Raw genomic sequence first — 21,076 nt, forward strand, 5'->3', positions numbered from 1 at the left:
TATAAAAACAGTAATTTCTTTCTTTAATTATAATGACCTTTACCACTTGTCTGGCCTTTTCCTTATCCCTAACTCATGATGTGAAATATCGATTTTTTTTTTTTTTAATCCCCTCAGAGTGAAGAAAGTATGGATTCAACATCATTTATTTTCCACATAAATAATTCAGACAGACATTACACAATTTTTTGTATGTATATTATATACAAATATATCTATAGTCTATTTATTAATATCACCTAAGCAATAGCCTTGCGAGAATTCTGGGTACTGGATCCCAAGTCTATGAAAATATTTCAAGTCTTGCTTTAGGCATCTTATGTAGCCCAGTAAATATGATTTCTACCCCACAAACATTAAATGGCCACAGGCATTGCATTGACCTCCCATGGCAGGACTCAGTGTTCGCCTGAGTTTGCCTTGGCTAGAGCTGCTTTTAGCTGGTTTGAGCCAAAAGAGCAATTGTTTGGTAATGGAGTGACTATTACCCTGTTGGAGCTTAAACTCTGTGACAATCATATGTACTGAATCTCTGACTAAACCACGTAGACACTGTGTAACATTCAACAGCCCTTGGTGCACATGGGAATGGGGGAGGCTATTCTGCATATTCAAAACAGTAACTGGGAATCAACAAGAAAAAAAATCTGGCTGTTTGAAGAAGTAGGTAAGAATAATTGCCCAAGATGACCCAAAGGAGAAGAAAGCCCTCCTATGAACATCATACTCCTCCAAGCACTGACCTCAGGATCCTGATAAATTATAGTACATTCCTCCACGCTCCACTCTGCATGAAGGGGGCAGATGCTAATGTTAGGACACAAAGAGACACTGGAAAGGCGAGCATAACTCCAGGGAAAAGAAGCAGATACTAGGAAGGCTGTGTACAACCTTAGCTGTATTGTTAGTAAGGTTTCTCTGTGTCAATTAGATAACCTGAATGTTAGACTTAAAATGTGAATCGGACAAAGAAATTCTTTTTATATTGTGTTCCTTTTTGCTCCTAACTAGGCTGAATGTAACAATAGGTTCCACTGAAGTGTGACTTACTCTTATATCACTTCCTTTGGTTATGTCTGGATGGCACAGCATTCATCAACCTAGTTTCTTCAGATCACCTCTCTGAAATGCCTCCTCAAGGAGGAAGAATTTCAAAACGCACTTTCTGGATTTGAAGAAGATTTTAGGGATCAGGTGTCCAAAATTTCACCAAGTATAAATTTTCAAAGTTCCTACTTCAACTCTGGAATAAGCTCAGTTTGTATCCCTGACTATTTTCAATAATTCAGTTCAGTTTTAAATAACATCACCAATAGCTATTCTACTAATTTCTACTTATTATTAAATGCCTACTAAAATTCACTTTTCAGGGTTTATTCTATTTGGTTTGTGAACTCATTTGTTTAATGTCATTTAATTAATTCCATCAGGTTAACTTCTGTATTTGCTCAGTAATTTACATTAATACTTAGAGAAAGTTGTCATGGTCTCTCTTTAATTATAATTTAATAAAGTTATGGTACCTATTTAGTAAAGTTCATTTTCTTCTCAAATTGGTCTCTGTAACAATCCAAACGGTTCAAGTGAAAATTCCTAAGTGAGTAACAAAAGCAATAATCAAGATTAGTTAGTTTGCAGGCAAATGCTCACATCTCTATATTTTCCCAAGTCATTTAAAATGCAGACTAAACTGATAGTCTACCCTATGATTTAATAGAAAGATATTTTTCCATTTTTGCTAATCATTAAAAAAAAACCCAAACAAAACAAAAACCTTCTATCTAGTGTCTCTCCAGTTCCATTTAAAAAGAAAAAAGGTATGTCACAGAAATTAAAACAATGACCCTAACTTCATTTCTGTAACATTGAAGTTTCTTGAAACAATTTTAAATTTCCAAGACACTGTAATCTCAAATACTTCTCTCCTAAATCCAAGTTATACATAGTTCAAAACTTCTGTTTGAACTTTTTGTTTCTCCAGACTCAGCTTAGCTGAGAAGTCAGCTGTGGCTTTCCTTCATTAACTGGCTCCATCACCAGTCAATCGGCATTAACAAAGTGTTTACCATAGAATCAACAACTTCATGCAGTTTTACCTTCATAATACAGTTGTACCTTCATGTGGGTACAGTTCCAGGAACTGGCTCCAAAGCACACACTTCATCTACAAGCTAGGCAAAATGTCACGTTGTTCAATCTGCCAAATAAATGAACTGAGACCTTTAATGGAAAATGTATTTACATATAATTCTTCTAGAGTATTCAGCTGAAAAATACCTCTGCGTATGCATATTTTTTTTAAATATTGAAAGGTGTTCTAACATGATGGAGTCTAGTTTCTTATGGCATGGTAAAGGAAAAATATAATACTCTGGTTATAACTGACCATAAAGGAACAGGTATTTTCCTGGTAGTTGTCAATGTGTCAAAACTAATCCACAGAAAACTGTCTCCAAGGGATGCCAGATTGTTATAATTTTTTTTTTTTATTGCCAGTCATACAACAAGCAAGTTAGAATCAGAAAAGATTTAAAATAATTTACAGAGGAACTGCATAAACAAAAGAACAAATGTGCAAATTTCTGGTCCAAAATCCTAATTTTTTTCCTGCTTTACAAAAAAAAAAATTATTAAAAAAAAGAAAACATTTGTTTCCCAGATTATTTTCAGAATGATACAGTTTATAAATGTTGACAGCTCTATAGAAACTGTGGATGTTTTGTGAAATTTAGAGATAAAATAAAAGAAGGAATTTGAAATTTTTCATGGAAAGCATAGGGAAAGAGTTATTCTCCCATTAATTTTTTATCCCACATTTAGAAGCAAGAAAGATGTCTCTTGCTTCCCTTCCCTCCCCTCCCTGCTCCCCCCAGTACAGAATCATAGATTTACAGAATCATTCAGGTTGGAAGGGACCTCTGGAGATCATCTAGTCTAATCCCTCTGCTCAAACAGGGACGCCTACAGCAGGTTGCCCAGGACTACGTCCAGTCAAGTTTTGAATGATCTCCAAGGATGGGTACACTGCAACCCTTCTGGGCAACCTGTTCTAGTGTTTGACCATCCTCACGGTAAAAGAGTGTTCTCTTATATCCAGACGGAATTCTTGTTTTGATGTGTGGCAACTGCTTCTTCTGTGTACTACTGAGAAGAGTCTTGATTCATTCCCATTAGGCATTTATACACATGGATAAGATCCCCCTATGCCTATGAGCTGGACACACTACTCCAGGTGTGAGTAACAGCAAGTTACAGAATTCCCTCCTATGGCAGATATAAAAGTTCAAAAAGAATATAATACTGCACAAGATTTCAATGGGAAGAGAAAGTTTCAACTGCTTTTTTATACATAAGTAAATAGAGATATATTATTCATATGTCTATACTTCATTAATTATGATGATAATGATTTTTTTGCTTATTTTTATTATTAGAAAAAGTTCATTAATTTGTTCTCTAATTCTCACAAGTGGGCTGTCTATTTAAAGGATGTATCATAATTAACATGAAAGTGCTTTTAAAAATTATTCTGTCAGGTAATGTTAAGTTGTGACTTTACCATTGTCTCAGTCTATTAATGTCAGTTTCTAAATCCACAAGTGTAGAAGCTTGCACGTGAACTTTAGAGATTTGAGAAAAAAAAAATTCATTCTGAATATTCATTATCTTTTTTAGAGTGAATGGGACCAAAGACTGCAACAAAAGCACTAAATTCCACAGTGTGTTTTCTGGAAAATCATTAAGTTCACCTAGCTAAATCAACTTGGAACTTTCTAGGGTTTTTTTGCCACGCATTTTCTCAGGTATTCAACCAGTTTTCATAAATGTTCCTGAAGCTAAAAGGAATTTTAGATCATCTACTCTCATCTTGTGGTACTTCAGCTGACCAGAAGTTCACTCTTTACAAGATCTGCAAGAGTTTTGATATGCAAAATATTTCACAGACAGAGAAATATTTCTCAGACAGAGAGGGGAGAAAAAGGGAAAGAAAGAAGGGAAAGAAAGAGGGGAAAAGAAGAGGATGCCCCTGGAAAACGGATCTTTTCATGTAAAAGGAAGGACTTTTCTACATCTGGAGAATCTATTAATTGCAAATAAGAGAAGATAAGACCAGATATAACCAGATATTAAAACACAGAAAATTAAATATAACAAATATGGCAGGTATTTTGAGCTGTTGCTCAGAGGAAATAAAGGAAAGACTCAGGGGCTGGACACCTTAGCACCACCTTGGAGCACTGGCCAGTCTATACAGTATTTTGTTTTCTGATAAAATTAAATCTTTCAGCATTTTGCACATGCTGCAAGTGGTTAAATAAACAAAAAAATGAAAGCTAAAACCAAAGGCAGATGCCACCCTCTCCCTATCCATACACAACAGAAAAAAGAAAATGTAATATACCTCAGGGGAAACGTTCCTCTCCATCAGCATCAACTGACCAGATGACACGTACATAAAATAACTGCCTTGACTGTTCAAGAGCTGTAAATTAATCAATTTGGAATTCCTTCTTAATTGCCAGAATATATATAAAAAAGGAAAAGCTTAAATTTAGAATTCAAGGAGAGAAGATAACAATCTATTTTTTGATGTGACAACACAGAGACAAAGGCACCCTCTCTCATGATATTAGAGACTGGATCTCAGTTTTAAGGAATTCAGACTCACATTACACATCTCACAAATACTTCAATAACAAATTTATGGCTTCATGGGGACCTTCAATCTGTCAATCTGGCACTTTTCATATATCATGAAATATTTTATGCATAGAAATACACCATACAGGAATGAAAGAGAGGAGAAAGGAAACAAGAAAAGAACCCACAACTTTCTGGCAGTCTTTCTGAGAGTACAATGGCTAATTCAAAAGTATAAGATATTAATTAAACATAACAAGATTATGGATTTTAACTGAAGGATACAAGTTTTTATTTGTATTCCATGTGCATCCCTAATAGGTGTACTAAACACCATGTACTCAGTGCTTCATTTCAGATATATAATTTCTATAAGAATATGAAAGCATGGTAAACAAAAATTCTTATTTTAGATATAATGATGAAAAGGGATATTCAATATATATTTCAGATACCCAACATGAATTACGATCATATATAAGCCTAAACACATAAACACATGTAAGTTAAAAATTAAAAATCTCTATACTAAAGATTTTCTATAAAAAAAAATCAAAACAAAAAAAAGGCACATCAGGCAGAAATTCACATAATGTTCTCTGTGCCATAGAAACTAGCTTTTAATAAACTGTTGCTTCAGCACCAGCAAAATACTAGGAGGATTCAATCATACCAAAAAGCTGGCAATAAATCCAATTAAAATGAAAGTATGGACTCAACAGTCCATAAAATAATTAATTAGTTTAATGCAAGGGAATTTCATGTTTAATGCACTATGTGTGCACCATCTTTGGAAGTAAGCATCATATATAGTAAGCTGGCTGGGATAGTGTTCATTTTCTTCACAGAGGCTCATATGATGCTGCATTTTGGATTTGTGATGAAAATAGTGTTGATAACACACCCATGTTTTATGTATTGCTGAGCAGTGCTTACACAGCATCAAGGACTTTTCCACTTCTTATGCTGTCCTGCCAGTGAGTAGGCTGGGGGTGCACAAGAAGTTGGGAGGGGACACAGCTAGGACAGCTGACCCCAACTGACCAAAGGGATATTCCATACCATATTACGCCACGCTCAGCATAGAAAGCTGGGGGAAGAAGAAGGAAGGGGCTGGACTTTTGGAATGATAGCATTTGTCTTCCCAAGTAACAGTTACGCATGATGGAGCCCTACTTTCCTGGAGATGGCTGAACACCTGCCTGCCAATGGAAAGCAGTGAATGAATTCTTCAGTTTGCTTTGCTTGGACGTGCAGCGTTTGCTTTATCTATTAAACTCTCTTCATCTCAGTCCATGAGTTTTCTCACTTTTACCCTTCTGATTCTCTCCTCCATCCTCCTGTGGGGGTGTGAGGACACAGCTGTGTGGGGCTTAGCTGCCTGCCGGGGTTAAACCACAACAGCTGAGAAAATCTAAAGCTTTATAGCTCATAGGCATTTTTTTCTGGAAATATGTTACAGAAAATGCCGACCAACAGCAAACTGAAACAAAAAACTATCAATAAACGTAAGATACAGTCTACTCTAATACAATATAATTAATTAATAGAAGTTTCTCAGAACATGAAAATACATGATGAAAAAGCACTGCTGATGAAGTTGTTTTCTAGCATAATAGCACTTACAGAAATTAATTACTGACTTGGGGGAAAAAGGAAAACAAAAACCAAAACAACATTCTCATGGCAAAATGCTTGGCAATATGGAAAATTCAGAAGTCCCAGCAAGAGAAGTGCAAAACCTCAACTGGTTATGCTGATTCTTCTGAGTGTTTTAGCTGGAAACATTTTGAAAAACCTTCATACATACACATATTTTAAATTTAAGTTCTGACCATTTTAAATATAGTGCCTACCTGCTTGTGGCTATCCTACATGTTGAAATATACAAAACAAAACAAGTAGCTTCACTCTTCATCCAAGTAAAATAAATTTCTAGCTCTCTGTTCCATGAAATGCCAACAGCTAAAGAAATTTAGCAACAGCTATACCATGATGTTACTTCAACAGACAAACAAGTGGAAATCGTGTTTTTGTCATCCTTTCACAGGCTGATGTAGCAGGAAATACATCTTAATGTTTTGAAAGAAGACATTTCCAGAGGCTGCCACACGCAGTCCTTCACCACTTCAAGAAACTTGGTGCAATGCAGCCACGATGGGGACCTCCATCAACTCAAATTCAAGTGTGGCAAAAGGAGACTAATCAGGCATACCAAATTCTCACTGTTGTAAAATGTGCGGAGAAAAGAGCCAGGCTTAAACTAAAAGGTCATGGCTAGTTGGTGGAGAACACAAAAAATATGTATTGTAAATATTGAAGTAAATTCATTCAGAGACAAATAAGATATTTAATATGGACACAGAACTCCATATTCATGGCACTTAGAGCTCTTCAGCTCAAGGTGTTCTAACTGCTGTTCTACCATGTTGGGGTTTCAAATGCTACCCTTTGCCCAGGAGGATCTTTCTGAAAGCATGAATTGCCTATCAGTTCTTGCCTTCAGTTACAGAGATAAAGTCCAGAAATGTTCATAAGAAAATATTCACTTAACTCCCACAAATAAACAAGAAGTTTTCGGTCTATTTTTTACCCCAAAACCAGAGGTAAATAGTCTCTTGCAACACATATGCTTAATACTGAAGACAAGAACTGAATGCAGTTAAATACACACCGAAATGCTGAGGAGGATGAGTCAGATGAACAGCCATTTAGCCCAGCTTCCCGGTTCAAGCAGTAGCTAATACTTAAGGACATAGCAAAAGATGATCTTTCCACATGTAATATATTCATATTGCTCAGCAGACTAATATCAGAGCAGAGAAAATCCTTCCGCTCTTATTTATAGATAATGCTATCACAAAAGGTTTGATTGCTAAATGCTTCTAATTAAATATTGTAAAGTAGAAAGGATGACCTACAGTCTTACTGAACAAAATTAAAAAGACGTGGGAGACACCTTCAAATAACAATTTGTCTGACCAGCTTTCCACTGACATGAGGGGAGTTGTAGAAAAAGGATCATAAATTGTGTCTCATGGAAATAATTACCTTCCTTTTAATCAAACAAAACCATTAAGTAGAAATATGAATATTAAATTAAGACTTGGGAAGACAAATAACCTCATTTTATAAATCAGCTTGGAGAATATAATATTAAACAAAACCCAGAATTAAAGTCAATAATCAAAAAGAAGCAGCAAACACCAGCAAATAAATATTTTAGGGAAATAGGTGAAATAGAGATAAAACACAAAATTTCATTTTCTAAGAACATGCTTTTAGACTGAAGACTTATTTTCACCAATTTAGTAAAGTTAACAGAAACATGAAAGTTTCTCAATAACAAAAATATACTCCTTCCAGAAGTTATTGTAAAAGACCACAAAAACCACACACCCAAATCCATTCTGATGCAATAGCTTTTTGAGGCACAGTTTATTATTAGTTTCATATAACCTGAGACCAGTATATTTGTATTGAAAAATTACATAGTTACAAACAATACTGGTAATAATTTATTGAAAACCTAAATTCCAGTAGCTGTATACAATTTTATAATTTTTTAACCTCCTACTATATGAAATTTTAAGACTTTCATTACAATGTAACCTGTAGCAATTTTAAGTGCTCAGAAATAACATTTAAGGAGCCCTGAAAGGTCAAATCTGATGCAACATTAATCTATATTTCTCTCTATAAAATATATGAATTAAGTATATTGTTTTCAACATTTATAAATTACAGATTATGTACCAACATTTGACTTTTTCTTGGATTATAAGTATGTATGTGTGTGTTTAAATACACATGTACGTAGTCAAATTGCTGTATGCAGTCTTGACTAAGAGTATACAATGGCTGGGTAGAATAGCATTAGTGTTTTTATGCAAACTCAAATCCAAAACATGCATCTTGAGACATAGGAAATTTCTTCTCTCAGCAGTACAATGAACATAATTTTTTCTAATAGTAAAGATGAAGTATTAAAGACTGAGGTGTCAAAAGATCTACTAGAAAAAAATAGTAATTAAAAGGAAAAAAAACCAAACAAACCTACACCATACAAAACCTATCCTGATGGTATGCATCAAAGTTTTGAGAGAACTTAGTTTCTAGCAGCAACACATGATCATTTGTAAACTGCCCCCCAACAAACAAAAAACCTACCAAAAAATGCATAATTAAAAAAAATAGGTACTCCATCAGAAAGAATGACAGAATTTTTTTATTTGCCTAGCTGTTTCTGTGGGTGCTGTAAAGTAAAAGCAGAAAAGCTAAGTAATTTTTTGGACCTATGACCACAGGAAAAGAGCTTGGGTTGGGGCCTCCTTAGACATACAACTCAGTACTGTAGGACAGAGGGGCAAATACAGTATCTGTTTTCAGAAAGAGTTCCAAGGGGCATCTGAAAAGTAGAGAGACGTAAACCTGAGATGTAACAAGACCATAGAAATTGTAATCAAGACATTCAGCTAACACATGGATAAAAATGACATCCACAAAACAGCATGGCTTTTCTAAAGGAAAGTCCTGCATTACAAGCCTACCAATGCTTTCCAGAGGGATTAGCTGGTGCAGAGATGAGAGAAATCCAGTTTATATAGAGTATTTGCACTTCCAAAGGGCATTTGAGGAAGTGCCTCATGGAAGGTTCTTACAGAGACTAGGATCTCTGTCATAAAAAGACAGACTTTTGACCATTTTTTGCTTAAAGTATAATTAACTGATGGTAAAAGTAAATGGTCAGTTCTTCCAGAGGACAGAAGTCATTAATGGACTTCTTTAGTATCTAACCTGTTTGACAATATATTTGTAGATATGCTGGAAAAGAAGGCAAGCAGTGAGATGACAAAGCTTGCTGCTGATACACAGAGCAGCAATGAAGACAACCAACTGTGAAGAAATAAAGAAAGGTCCTGCAAAACTGAGGAAGCACTAAAATGGTAGATTAAATACACTGTATTTTCTGTGACAAGAATGAAAAGGCATCAGACAAAGCTAGTAAAACTAAAGTGAACAAAAGAAAATACTTCATTGGAACATCCTTGCCATAAAATATTCAGAATACTAAAAGTGTACATGGGCTTAAAGGAAAAATAGACAAAGTCATGGATGAAAAAAATCTGTCAAGAGTTACTTACTATAAATAGACTGGATTTAGGAAGTCTCTGTGCCACAAACTGTTAGAGTGTAGGAAAGCATTCTGAAGAAGTATCACTATAGCATTTCTTGCTCTCTTTTCCTTATATGATACTCAGTTAAATTGATCTTTATTATGACTCTCTACAGCTGTTCTCATATTTTTATAATCTAGGGATTACAAACACGAACTCTTATACCTTATGCCAACTACATTGTTTGAGAATTAGATAAAAAGATTAATAAAACATTTGGTTAATACTGATAGAGTAGGGTCTATTACCAAAAAAAGCTTGCAGTGACTTGTGACCAAAGCAGCAGGAAGAACAAAAAGAGTACAATACAGCACCAATTTTCAAGCTGTCAGTAAGTTAACAAGGAAGGTGCCCCAGGTTTCTGCAGTGGATACCCTTTTGCTGAATATATTTAAGAGAGATCTGCAATAGGAATGAGCTTGAATTACAAAACTTGTCAATAACATGCTTTCAGCAGAAAGAAATCTGGTACAGAGAAAGTTGTGCTGTATTCCTAAACTATCTATTGGTTAGTGGGCTTGCACAAAAAGAAGTGTTCATTTTGTTTTTTATAAATACAAAGCAGTATTTATATTTGAGAATTTGAACAAATCATGAGACTTACAAGGTTTAAAATAATTTGCATTAATTTAGCACAGGGATTTTTGCCATTAATGTGAATCTCTGCTTGTCATCCATTCTGCCAAATGAAGTTAAGATGCACAAAGAATAGAACTGAGGGTATTAGAATCCAATTAAATAAATCATTGGCATGATCCCATCTAGTCACTGCACCACAAAACACACACAAAGAAAACAAACACATGTTGAGAAACACAGAGGAGAATGGGTACAAAGGCAACAGAAATCATCAGAAGAGTGAAAATACCACAAGAGAATATAAACTGAAATGGATAAGACTGAACAGTTCAGAAAGGAGAAGTGTGACAGAGATTTAATTCCTGATTTTTAAGCACAGAAAGTTCAAAAGTTTCACTTCTCCCTTCCTCATAAAAGAAGGATTAGGTAGTATTTAACAAACAAAGAAACAAACAAATCACCTGTCTTGTGAAACCCAAGATTACAGAATGAAATTGTCCATGATTTCACTGAGATCAGTAATTTAAGGTTTTTTTAAAAATTAGTCTATAATATGAACAACAAAAATTAAAGCTATATTTTTCTTAGTAAAATTGACATGAAGATATAGTAATTTAAGTTTTTTTAAAAAATTAGTCTATAATACGAACAACAAGAATTAAAGCTATATTTTTCTTAGTAGAATTGACATGAATATATATGTTTCATAGATAAGCTACTCTCATAACTTGTTGAGATGAGACCTTCCTGAAGCCTGTATTATGGCAAATGTATCTTACTTTGCACATACTTCTGGAATATGTGTTTCCAGACATAGTTAGAGGACTAACACTGGATTAAACTATCTACTTAATTCAGATCATTCAGTGTTCTGCCACCAACAGAAAAGCAAGTGCTGTTGAGCACTTAGTCACGGAAAAACATCTCTGTGCCATCTGTGATAAAAAAACTCAGATGTGTCTGCAACTCAGTGCTTATTACTAGGAACATAGGATGAAAAGTGGGTCACAAACTCCAGAAGGTTACCCTAGACTGCAATAGTACCCCAAGCACTCAGGAACACAAGTCACACTGGTTGAAGCAAGATGAAGGTTACGTTTTAAGCAAAAAAATCTTTTTAAATACTGGGTGTCAGAGTGTAAATCCCATATCCTAAAATTAGATCATTGATGCAGAAAATTGAATAAGCAAATCTACTTTGCTTCAAGTTCACTTTTTACCTACACTCCTATCTAGTTTGACATCTTAGCCAAGCCTCTTCCAAAACTTATCATTACACTCCAGTCAAAGTAACCTTCTTCAACTTTATTTTCTTACACAATTAAAATTGAGCATGTCTGATGTTTTATTATAGTTAACAACAAAATCACACAGATTTTGTCCTGATAGGAGTCAGAGCTATCAGGAAAACCTACTGATTTACAAGGTTTTATTAGTGTGTAGCCAGTTATTTGGAGAAAAATAAAACAAAGACACATCAAAAGAAAAAAAAATCCCTCAGATCTAGCCACTGCTCAGAAACCGAGGCTGTGATACCAGGACCAGACAGAACTAGACCGCCCTGAGGATAGTTTCCTCTGTTTCAGAGGACTCAAGTCTGACCAAAACAGAAGTTCAGCTTGCCCATACTATGCTAATACAGGATGGTTTTGTACTATGTGTTTACATTACTAATTTCATTCCTTAAAATAATTTTTCCTATGAATTTACACCACAATTATTTACTTTATTCCTTAATAACACACATTCTGTGATAAAGTTTATTTTGAAAAAGTGCATAAAGCATATTTTCATTTATTCTTTCACATATGTCCAAAGTTACAAAAGGAAGCTATTGCATAAGGAAGCTATTGCATATGAAAACTATTGCAGTTAGATTTCTCACATATAATTTTCCAAGACCTATATTCCATTGCCAGATTCTCAATCAGTTTTAGCAAAATGAAATAAAGTTACAATTCTTCAAACCTTATGATCTTACAAAAATGGGTTTCTAAGTCTTTGAAGCATATGCTACAGTTTTGTCAGTCTGTCTTGTCTTCTGTGAAGCTGCTTTTTCCTCAATTATAGATGAAGACCATTCAGTTCCAGTGTCTAAATATGTTGGAGTTTGTTTCTCCACTATTGTTTAGATACAACTTCTTTCCTCTTTACCATGGTTTTGGGAATAGAAGTGCTATTGTGACAATATGGCACCATTTCCTGAAATACTGAATGATGTAAAATGTTCATGTAACTCATCATCAGTAATAACTATTAGTTTGTAGTTTCCTTTCATAGCACTGATTTGGGAAGCCTAAAAAGAATCCATTATTTATTTGTTTTATTTGGTAATTTTACGAGTACCAGTCTGATCTCATATCTAAAGGAAGGACTACTGTTTTCAAATAATCCCCAAACTTATGGCTTGGAAGTAACACACTTACAATTTCAGATTGCTAAATATTTCATGTTTTCTCACTAAAAAAAAAATCTACACATACATTTGAAGCATGCAAAGAAAACAGCTTACACAACAGTGAGGTAACAGGTATAATACACCTCTAATGAGGCAGGGCTTGTATTTCTGTCCTGCCCATTCCTGATATTTATTGTTCTAGCTTCCTGAGTAGTTTTATTTTATGGGATACTGGAAAAGGAATTTCAAAACAACAAAAACATATTTACTTTAAAATACTCTCTCTAAAGTTTAAATCTCTATTTTATATTTAAATAATTATAATGGCATTTGGCTATTAAAACCATAAAATAACTGCACACACATGTTAATCTAGAAGACAAAGATTTTTAGTATTTCACAAAGACTTACTAGATTCTCTCAAATGGCAGATATATAAAAGACAATAAACTGTTAGTTCCTGTAATAACATAAATTTAAAAGAATTCTTCAGCTGAAACCCTACTAAATTAGAGAATGCAGAGGAATTTAAAAATTCATTGGTCTATTTCTATCATTAGAAATTATATGGCATACTCAATTCTATTCCAATCAGAAAGGATGTGACCTTCTATCTCACACCTTGAGCAAGTATAACATTTTGGGGGAAAATGGGTAAAGGGCAACTAGGTAATGACATCCCACAACCTTCTGTTCCTCCCATCATGTTCCTTGTAGGACTTGGAACAATCTATATTCTTGAAAATGCCTGCCAGACTCAGACCTAAATGTCAACTAGATTGAAGAATGTCTTTATAAATTTTGATGGGATGAGGCACACACGTCTCCACTACCTCTGTAGTTAGTTGAGTCTCAGGATGCACAGAAGCAGATATTTAGGCATCAAAACATTTTAGTGGGAAATTATTTTAGCTATTAGCAAGTACTGTTATCAAGTACATTATCAGGTAATTAACTCCAACATAAGCAAGTCTGTAGAGTGAAACAATAGAAGATACAGTGTCCATACTATCTGTAAGAATTTTGTTGTCATTTAGTGGTTTTACTTCGGACAAGATTTATCAGGTCCTGATGAACACACATTAGGAGCTGGAGCACATGAGGAATGTTATTCCCAATGCTACTGTCTTATGAATTAACTCAAAGGAATGTAATTTGTGCCCTTCAAGATTACTCTGTGATGAAAACTAAAGCAAGGGGAGTGGGAATGATCAGAAGAAGATTCAGTTCAAAAATCACACTGCTGGATCTCATCTAAAATGCTAATGTAGTTGCACCTTTTATGTAAGCAGAAACTTACAAGATCTAAATATATAATATATATAAATAGATACAGTATCAGCTGTAGTTAGCTATCTCAGTGGATCATCGAAATTGTGAGGTGGAAGGGGACAAGTTATAGAAACAGAATTTGATCTAGTCCATTAAAGAGAAATACAAGCAAGTTGGGCATACATTCTTAATAATTCATGTAGTCACATAAACTAAAACTTCCTCTGATCCTACCTCCCAGAAATCACAATTTTCTTAAGTAATTAGGAACATTTTTGAGAGAAAAGTCTTTGCAATTTTTTTATTCTAGTAAAGAAGTCAGTGATATGTCATAGCCCTGAAAGCACCATTCTAACTCAATTACTCAGTTTACCTCATTGGGCTTTCTCTCAACTTCCAGTTCATAAGTTCCAAAACTTTAATTGAAAAGCAGCTGCTTATCCAAAAAACCACCCGTTTAGATGCCTCTTTTCAGAGCCTACCATCATTAACAGAAAAGCAACCCCACAAACCTACCCCCTCTCCCCACTTCCCATTTTATTTAAGGGAATGTTGCCTGGTTTCTGGCATCTCTAATGAATACATCTTCTCAGGGATCAAAGCAAATGCAACTGATATAAAATTTATCCCATACTCCCCATACTCTAGATTGGGGGAAAAAAAAACAAAATAAAACACACCACCACCACACAGTGCCTATCCATCAAATTCTTGATGCATTCAAATGCTATTTAGTGAGCTAGTTTAAAGTACCAACGTCAGGCAAAAGAGAACTACAGGCTCAATATCTAGGTGTGCAATCATAAAGTTGATTATGTGATGATGAGGTTGTGAATGTTCACCCCTTCTGCCCCCTTCTACCTATTCATATTCAATTAATTTTATTCTTACAGAACTATAGTGTCTAAGAATGAATGTAACTCATGAATAAAACAAGATATAGTGGTAAATTGTAAGACACCAGACAATAATCCTTTGCCTTCTGCAAACTAAAATTGTTGCAAGTATAATTAATTTTTCTAGCAAAGAATCCTGTAAATAAAGGAAACAACTACTTGAGCTGTGCAAATTATTTTGAGTTCTGCAAATTATTTCAAGTTCAGATCTAAAAAGCTTCCTTTTCTACTCAGCTATGGTTCAAGGTTTGCTATATTAACAAATTCTAAAACTTATTTGTACTAATCAGTTCTCTTGCCCATTTCAACAGCTGGAATGTGGAAATCCTGGGTCTTAGTAACTACCATAGAAGAAAGTAGTAAGATCTTTCTATCTTAGTCCACTAAATCTCTATACCAAGAGTGCACAAGCACACTTGTGCCATTCCACTATAGAGTTTAACACACATGAACAACCAAAAGAAAATTATGCACAGAAAAAAACAGAAAGTCACATTGTGCAGATTTACTCCCAGTATGCCCATTCATTCCATCTGCCCATCCTCAACAGTATCAGCTCCATTTCTAATACACATGGTTGTTGGCTTAACTTTCACCTTTTCTCTCTCTCATTTTGATGAATAATCACACTTTCTATTATCTGGTTTTGGTGGTAGGCAGGAACCATACAATTTAAAAATTTGTTGCAAAAAATACATGCAGCTATGTTAAAGCTAATATAAAAATAATAAATATAATTCTGTAACAAGACAGAAGTGCATATATATATATATATATATGTAATTCTTAAGTTTTTGTTGATTCTGCTGTTTAGGGTATATGAAAACTGTATGTTCTCCCAGAAGCATCAAATAGCAACAGCTGGTTTATGTTATTCATTATAGATACCTCACATTTTAAGACCATAAAGAACAACAGTGTTAGGTAAGTTTGTCTTGGCCTCATAAGTAATTTCAATTCTTTGTTTGTGGTGGTTTTTTTTTCTGTTATGGTAAGCATGACTAATTTTCAAAAGAATGTAGGAAATACTCATTTTCTTTATACATTTAAATAATCATAGAATTATTTTATTTCAATACTTTTCAACATGAAATAACAGAAAATACATGTAAAACTATATGTCAAAAATTAACTGCTGTAAGAACACACCAAATAAAAATGTGGAGTTTCATGTGACATAAGACCTCTAAAGAGAACAATTTTTTTTTTTTGTATTTTTTTCAACTCAGCTTGCATTTTCTTGTTTTTAAACCTGACAGAACTGGAAATAGAATGCATCTCCTAATATAAAAGAGAAACATTTGATAACGTTGGCTTAATTTTCAATAGATCATTAAATTCACTTCCAGGAATGTATTTTTACCTTTGTAGTTAACCTTGAAACCAATTGAGCCCACACTTTCATCCGTTTGAAGGTGCAACCACATCTGATTGCTCATGCTCACAATTAAGTCTGGTACAAAGCTCCCAGTTAACCTACAGGTAGAAAAAAAATCTGTAAAGCCATTAAGTATTAAGTAACTAGATTCTTTTTTTCTTTTTGTAAGGAATCTAAATAACTGTTAAGTATTTTTTAATGGTTTGTTTTTAAATTCACTGTATTCAGCTCACACCAAATTAGTTATCTACTGGCTGGTTAGCCAATACAGCTCTCAAGGTTCCAATGACTGCAGATTTGGTAGCAGTCTATAAACACAAGCAACTACTGCTTGTGTTGTACTGAAATATTTCATCTCACTTTCAGTTGCTAGTCCAGAAAGACATGCATCTCTCCTAATCCTGAACCTTATCTGGAAGTCCTGTGTGCATGACTCAGATACATGCAAGCATATCAAATGGCACTAGAAGCCCATAATGAGGCACTACGTTTATTCTTCAAAAAAAGTACTTCTCTGGTATAGAATTACCCACTTCAGAATACATGTATTGCATATTCAAGAGGAAGCTGTTACTCCTAAATAGCAATACCATTATGAAGGTCCATGTGTTCCCTACACTCTCTCAACTCCCCTTATCAACTTTATCAAAACAATGGAAGAATGTGCCTGACAGACTCAGCTGACATTCATTCCTTCATTAACAAAAATACCAGATGTCTGAACTTTAGAACCTCCTAATGTTACAGGATGTTAATTAATTAGAAAAAACTAAACTTGGCATTTCCTTTTTTTTCACTTTTCATATTGTTTGCAAAAATTTGAAAGTCAATGCAATCCTAAATGTTTGTTCTGTTTGCTGAATGAAATAGTGTGATAGCAAAAAGGAAATGTTGAGAAAACTGCAGTTTTATGTTATATTGTATATTTTTCCAAAAACTTTGTCTCAAATTTGGTAAGTTTATCAGCTAAAACAGAATGGCAGAAAGTATCAAAACATTTTCCATTCTTGTAAAATGGACCACCAGCACAAGACTGTCTAAGAGTGAAAACTGTTAGTTTGTTTTTTGCAGTTCTAACCACTCTTTAATGTTAGCTGAAATTTCAAATGGACTATTTCAAATATATTTTGCAGTTAATTTTAGTTCTCCCCTCTGGTCTTTCTTAGCTTGTTTCTGTGTGAAATACTCTGCTGTGGGAGAAATTCATATCTATTTCCCACATCTGTGTTCACAGATGGAGCTACTACAAAGACTCTTGCCAGAATTGAACACGTAGATGCCTGGCCAAAATAATGTACTAACTGCTCATTCCTGCACTAAGGGAAAGTGTCTTCAGTGAGTTCAGTCTTTGCCAAATTAATAGATTAACAGGATGTTCCTCAGAAACAACACTGATGTAATGGCTAGCAGAGTTTTGTAATTGTCGCTGGTGACTGACAGTACTTTTTGGGAATATTAAGGTCATTAGGAGTATTAATCTCTTTGTTGTGTCAGAGAGAATAATTCCTATGATAAACAGCCATCAAAATTTATATCATTTCTATTTTCTGAAGTCAATTATAAATACTTTTTTTCAAATGAGTACTGTTTTCAGAAACAATATTTTTCAATTAAATAGTACATGGGGAAAAATACCATTTGAAAATGCATTTTTGAAAATAAAAATCAATAAAGAGAACACAGAAATCACTTGTTGCTCTTTTTTAAGTGCTTAGGGATCCCTGTACAATATTTGGGAAGACTTTGGGGCCACAGAGCAATAAGATCCAGAAAAAAACGGCATTATGTGAAGGAAGCTATTTAAGATAGTAATGAAATTCTACAGTTATGAATTATCCCTTCTTTCCTCCTGGGGTTTATGCAACTTCCTCTACCCTGGATTCATTACCTAGATTCCTCTCCTTGAAGTACGTTCTTACAGCTTCCCTTTCAAAAGCTGAGCAGTGAACACTGTCAACAGCAGAAATGGATAGGTGTGATTATGATGCTTCCCTTTATTAAACAGCTTAACAGTTACAACACTCAGCAAGGTGTTTTCCACCTCTTCCTCTAGGACTGCAGAACTACCCCTCCCACATACTAGTAACATAGATTCCCCCCGAGAGAGTACACTGAAGACTAGGTTAGAGGATATTCAGAATATTGTGACACTCTCCATCTGCTGAAGACGATCTGTAACATGGGAGGTTGGTTACATGTACACCCAACACAGCAAGCGTACTGAAAGAGTAAGAACGCGTTTCATGCCTTGTGCACTGGATTTTCCAAATGTGTGCTACAGAAACCAGTGCCCTGAAAAAGCGCTGTGACTGATGTATGAAGGAGGACCCACCATTTCTTTTCCTTCTTCCACTCTACCCCTTGGTAACAAAACTTAACACTGCTCTATCTTGCAAAGATCTTAGTACCACAGGAAAACACTAAGAATGCCTTCATATTAGTCATCTTGTCAAACACACCAAAAAAGTACTCCAATCAGATTTAAGTTCACTCACATGCTAGGCTCGCTAGCCTGCAGCAGTCTGTCATGTTGCTGGGTGCATGTATATAGGCACAGAATTATAGGCACCCAGGGAAACGTAAGGGCAAGTACAGAAACAGCTTTGGAGTTTAGCCACTTCTGCGATTAGCACCATCAGAGCAGGAAATATCAGGACTCCAGTTCTCAACTTAGGAAGCATGATTCTATCTAAAGGCCATTTAAATTCAGGTTTTGGTTCTGAACCTTCCTATCTAGCAGCGCCCAGTAAAACTAGTGGATTAAACACTCGGATAGGTTTCTGATTAACTTTGATAAAATGGGAGATAAAGGTTTTCACACCATTTACACCTAAAACAGGGATATTCAAATGAATGTTCTGGAGGAAAGATAATTATTTTACAATTTAAAATCCCAAATTAAATCATATAATAGCTGATTTATTTGCCATGCATCATATCTTGGACAAAGTCTGCACGGCTCACAGGAGAAAAGATTTACAAGTTTTTTACAGTACTCAATTATGTTCCATCTTCCATGTAATTTTTTTTAAACATTTTAATCCTAGAAACTTTGACATTGATACTTCTGAACACAGAATAATCAGTGATCATTCCAACTGGTTATCAAAAATAATATATGTGTGGCCATTTATATAATGTTATTTAATATTAAAACCCCACAAATTAATTGGGGCATTTTTTGCTTTTCCAGGATCCCCACAGTAATAATTCTTTAAAATTATTTACCTAGTAAATAATTTACAGAACAGATTCTCTTATCATGTTAACACTTGACAATTCTAATTAACTCTTTTATTAAAGAAAATTACTCAGAATTCCTTTATATTCATGACAAGTTTAATGCTGTAATTTCATCATTTCTCCCAAGTATAAGTCTCATCATCAGACATACTTTTATAAAATACTAACATCTGGAATAAATAATGGAATAAAATCTGGCCAGAGTGCTTTACTACATTACTCAAAATTTTAAATATCATTGTACTGTGCCTCAATATGTTACTGTAATTCAGGTACCAATGAAAATCAATACTTTAGTTAAATGTTAATAAGACCTGGTGAATTGGTACTTAATAAATGCTCTTTCTACATGAGAGGATAGTCAATATAGTTTAGGAATCTCAGAATATCTGAAATTGAATTCCAGCATTGACAGAAATATGATTTGAAGGCTTGGTACTGTTACTGTTTATAAAATAGAAATTACAGTACTTCCCCACTTCTCAAAACTATTATTGGTAACAATTAGCGCATCTACAATCCACTGAAGGAATTTTGCATTATCCTAAAGTAATTGCACCTGAAAAACCTGGCCAAATCCTGGTCTCCTCATTGATAAAAAAGGATACAATGATTACAAAAACACTTAAAAATAGAAGGTCACTTAGTCGGTCTTCTGAAGGATAAATCTAAGGGGGAATTCATGATAAAAATCCGAAAATCTTCAAGAACTGTATTTTCTGTTCAAAGATTTGCAATTAATAATATTAATGTGATGAAATTAGATTTAAAAAAAAAGAGATAAACATTGGTTTTTAGGGTATTCAAACCAAGCAAATTCTTAATATCTTTCTGTCCTGGTTTCAGCTGGGATAGAGTTAATTCTCCTCCTAGTAGCTGGTATAGTGCTATGTTTTGGATTTAGGATGAGAAGAATGTTGATAACACACTGATGGTTTACTTGTTGCTAAGTAGTGTTTATAGCAGTCAAGGACTTTTCAGCTTCCCATGCTCTGCCAGGTACACAAGGAACTGGGAGGGGGCATAGCCAGAAGACTTGACCCAAACTGCCCAAAGGGCTATTCCATACCATATGATGTCATGCTCAGTATAGAAACTGGGGGGGGTTGGCCGGGGAGCAGCGACCGCTGCTCAGGGATGGGCTGGGCATTGGTCAGTGGGTGGTGAGCAATTGCATTGTGCATCACTTGTTTTGTATATTCTTATCATTCTTCTTCTTTTTATTATTATTTCTTCCTTGTCTGTCTTATTAAACTGCCTTTATCTCAACCCATCCTTTTTACTTTTTTTTTCTGATTCTCTTCCCCCATCTCACCGGGGTGGCAGGGAGGGTGAGCAAGTGGCTGTGTGGTGCTTGGTTGCTGACTGTGGTTAAACCATGACACTTTCTTATGATGAATAATGGAAAGCTACGGTATGTAAAAATAGTATGAACATATTTCCTTTAAGTATAATGCAGGGAATATCATTCTAAGGAATCCTAATTTTGCTG

General features: G+C 34.6%; 1 protein-coding gene across 3 annotated transcripts in view; it reads right to left on the reverse strand.

Moving 5' to 3' along the window:
- The window catches only part of CSMD3 (CUB and Sushi multiple domains 3), a 760,009-nt gene that overhangs the window by 373,963 nt on the left and 364,970 nt on the right, over positions 1-21,076 (reverse strand). For all 3 annotated transcript variants that reach the window (XM_075706425.1, XM_075706424.1, XM_075706423.1), the window contains one exon: positions 16,327-16,439. In XM_075706425.1, coding sequence (XP_075562540.1) covers positions 16,327-16,439 — 113 coding nt within the window. The remainder of the gene's footprint in view (positions 1-16,326; positions 16,440-21,076) is intronic.

Source organism: Pelecanus crispus, chromosome 2 (genome assembly GCF_030463565.1).
Source record: "Pelecanus crispus isolate bPelCri1 chromosome 2, bPelCri1.pri, whole genome shotgun sequence".
Lineage (NCBI taxonomy): Eukaryota > Metazoa > Chordata > Aves > Pelecaniformes > Pelecanidae > Pelecanus > Pelecanus crispus.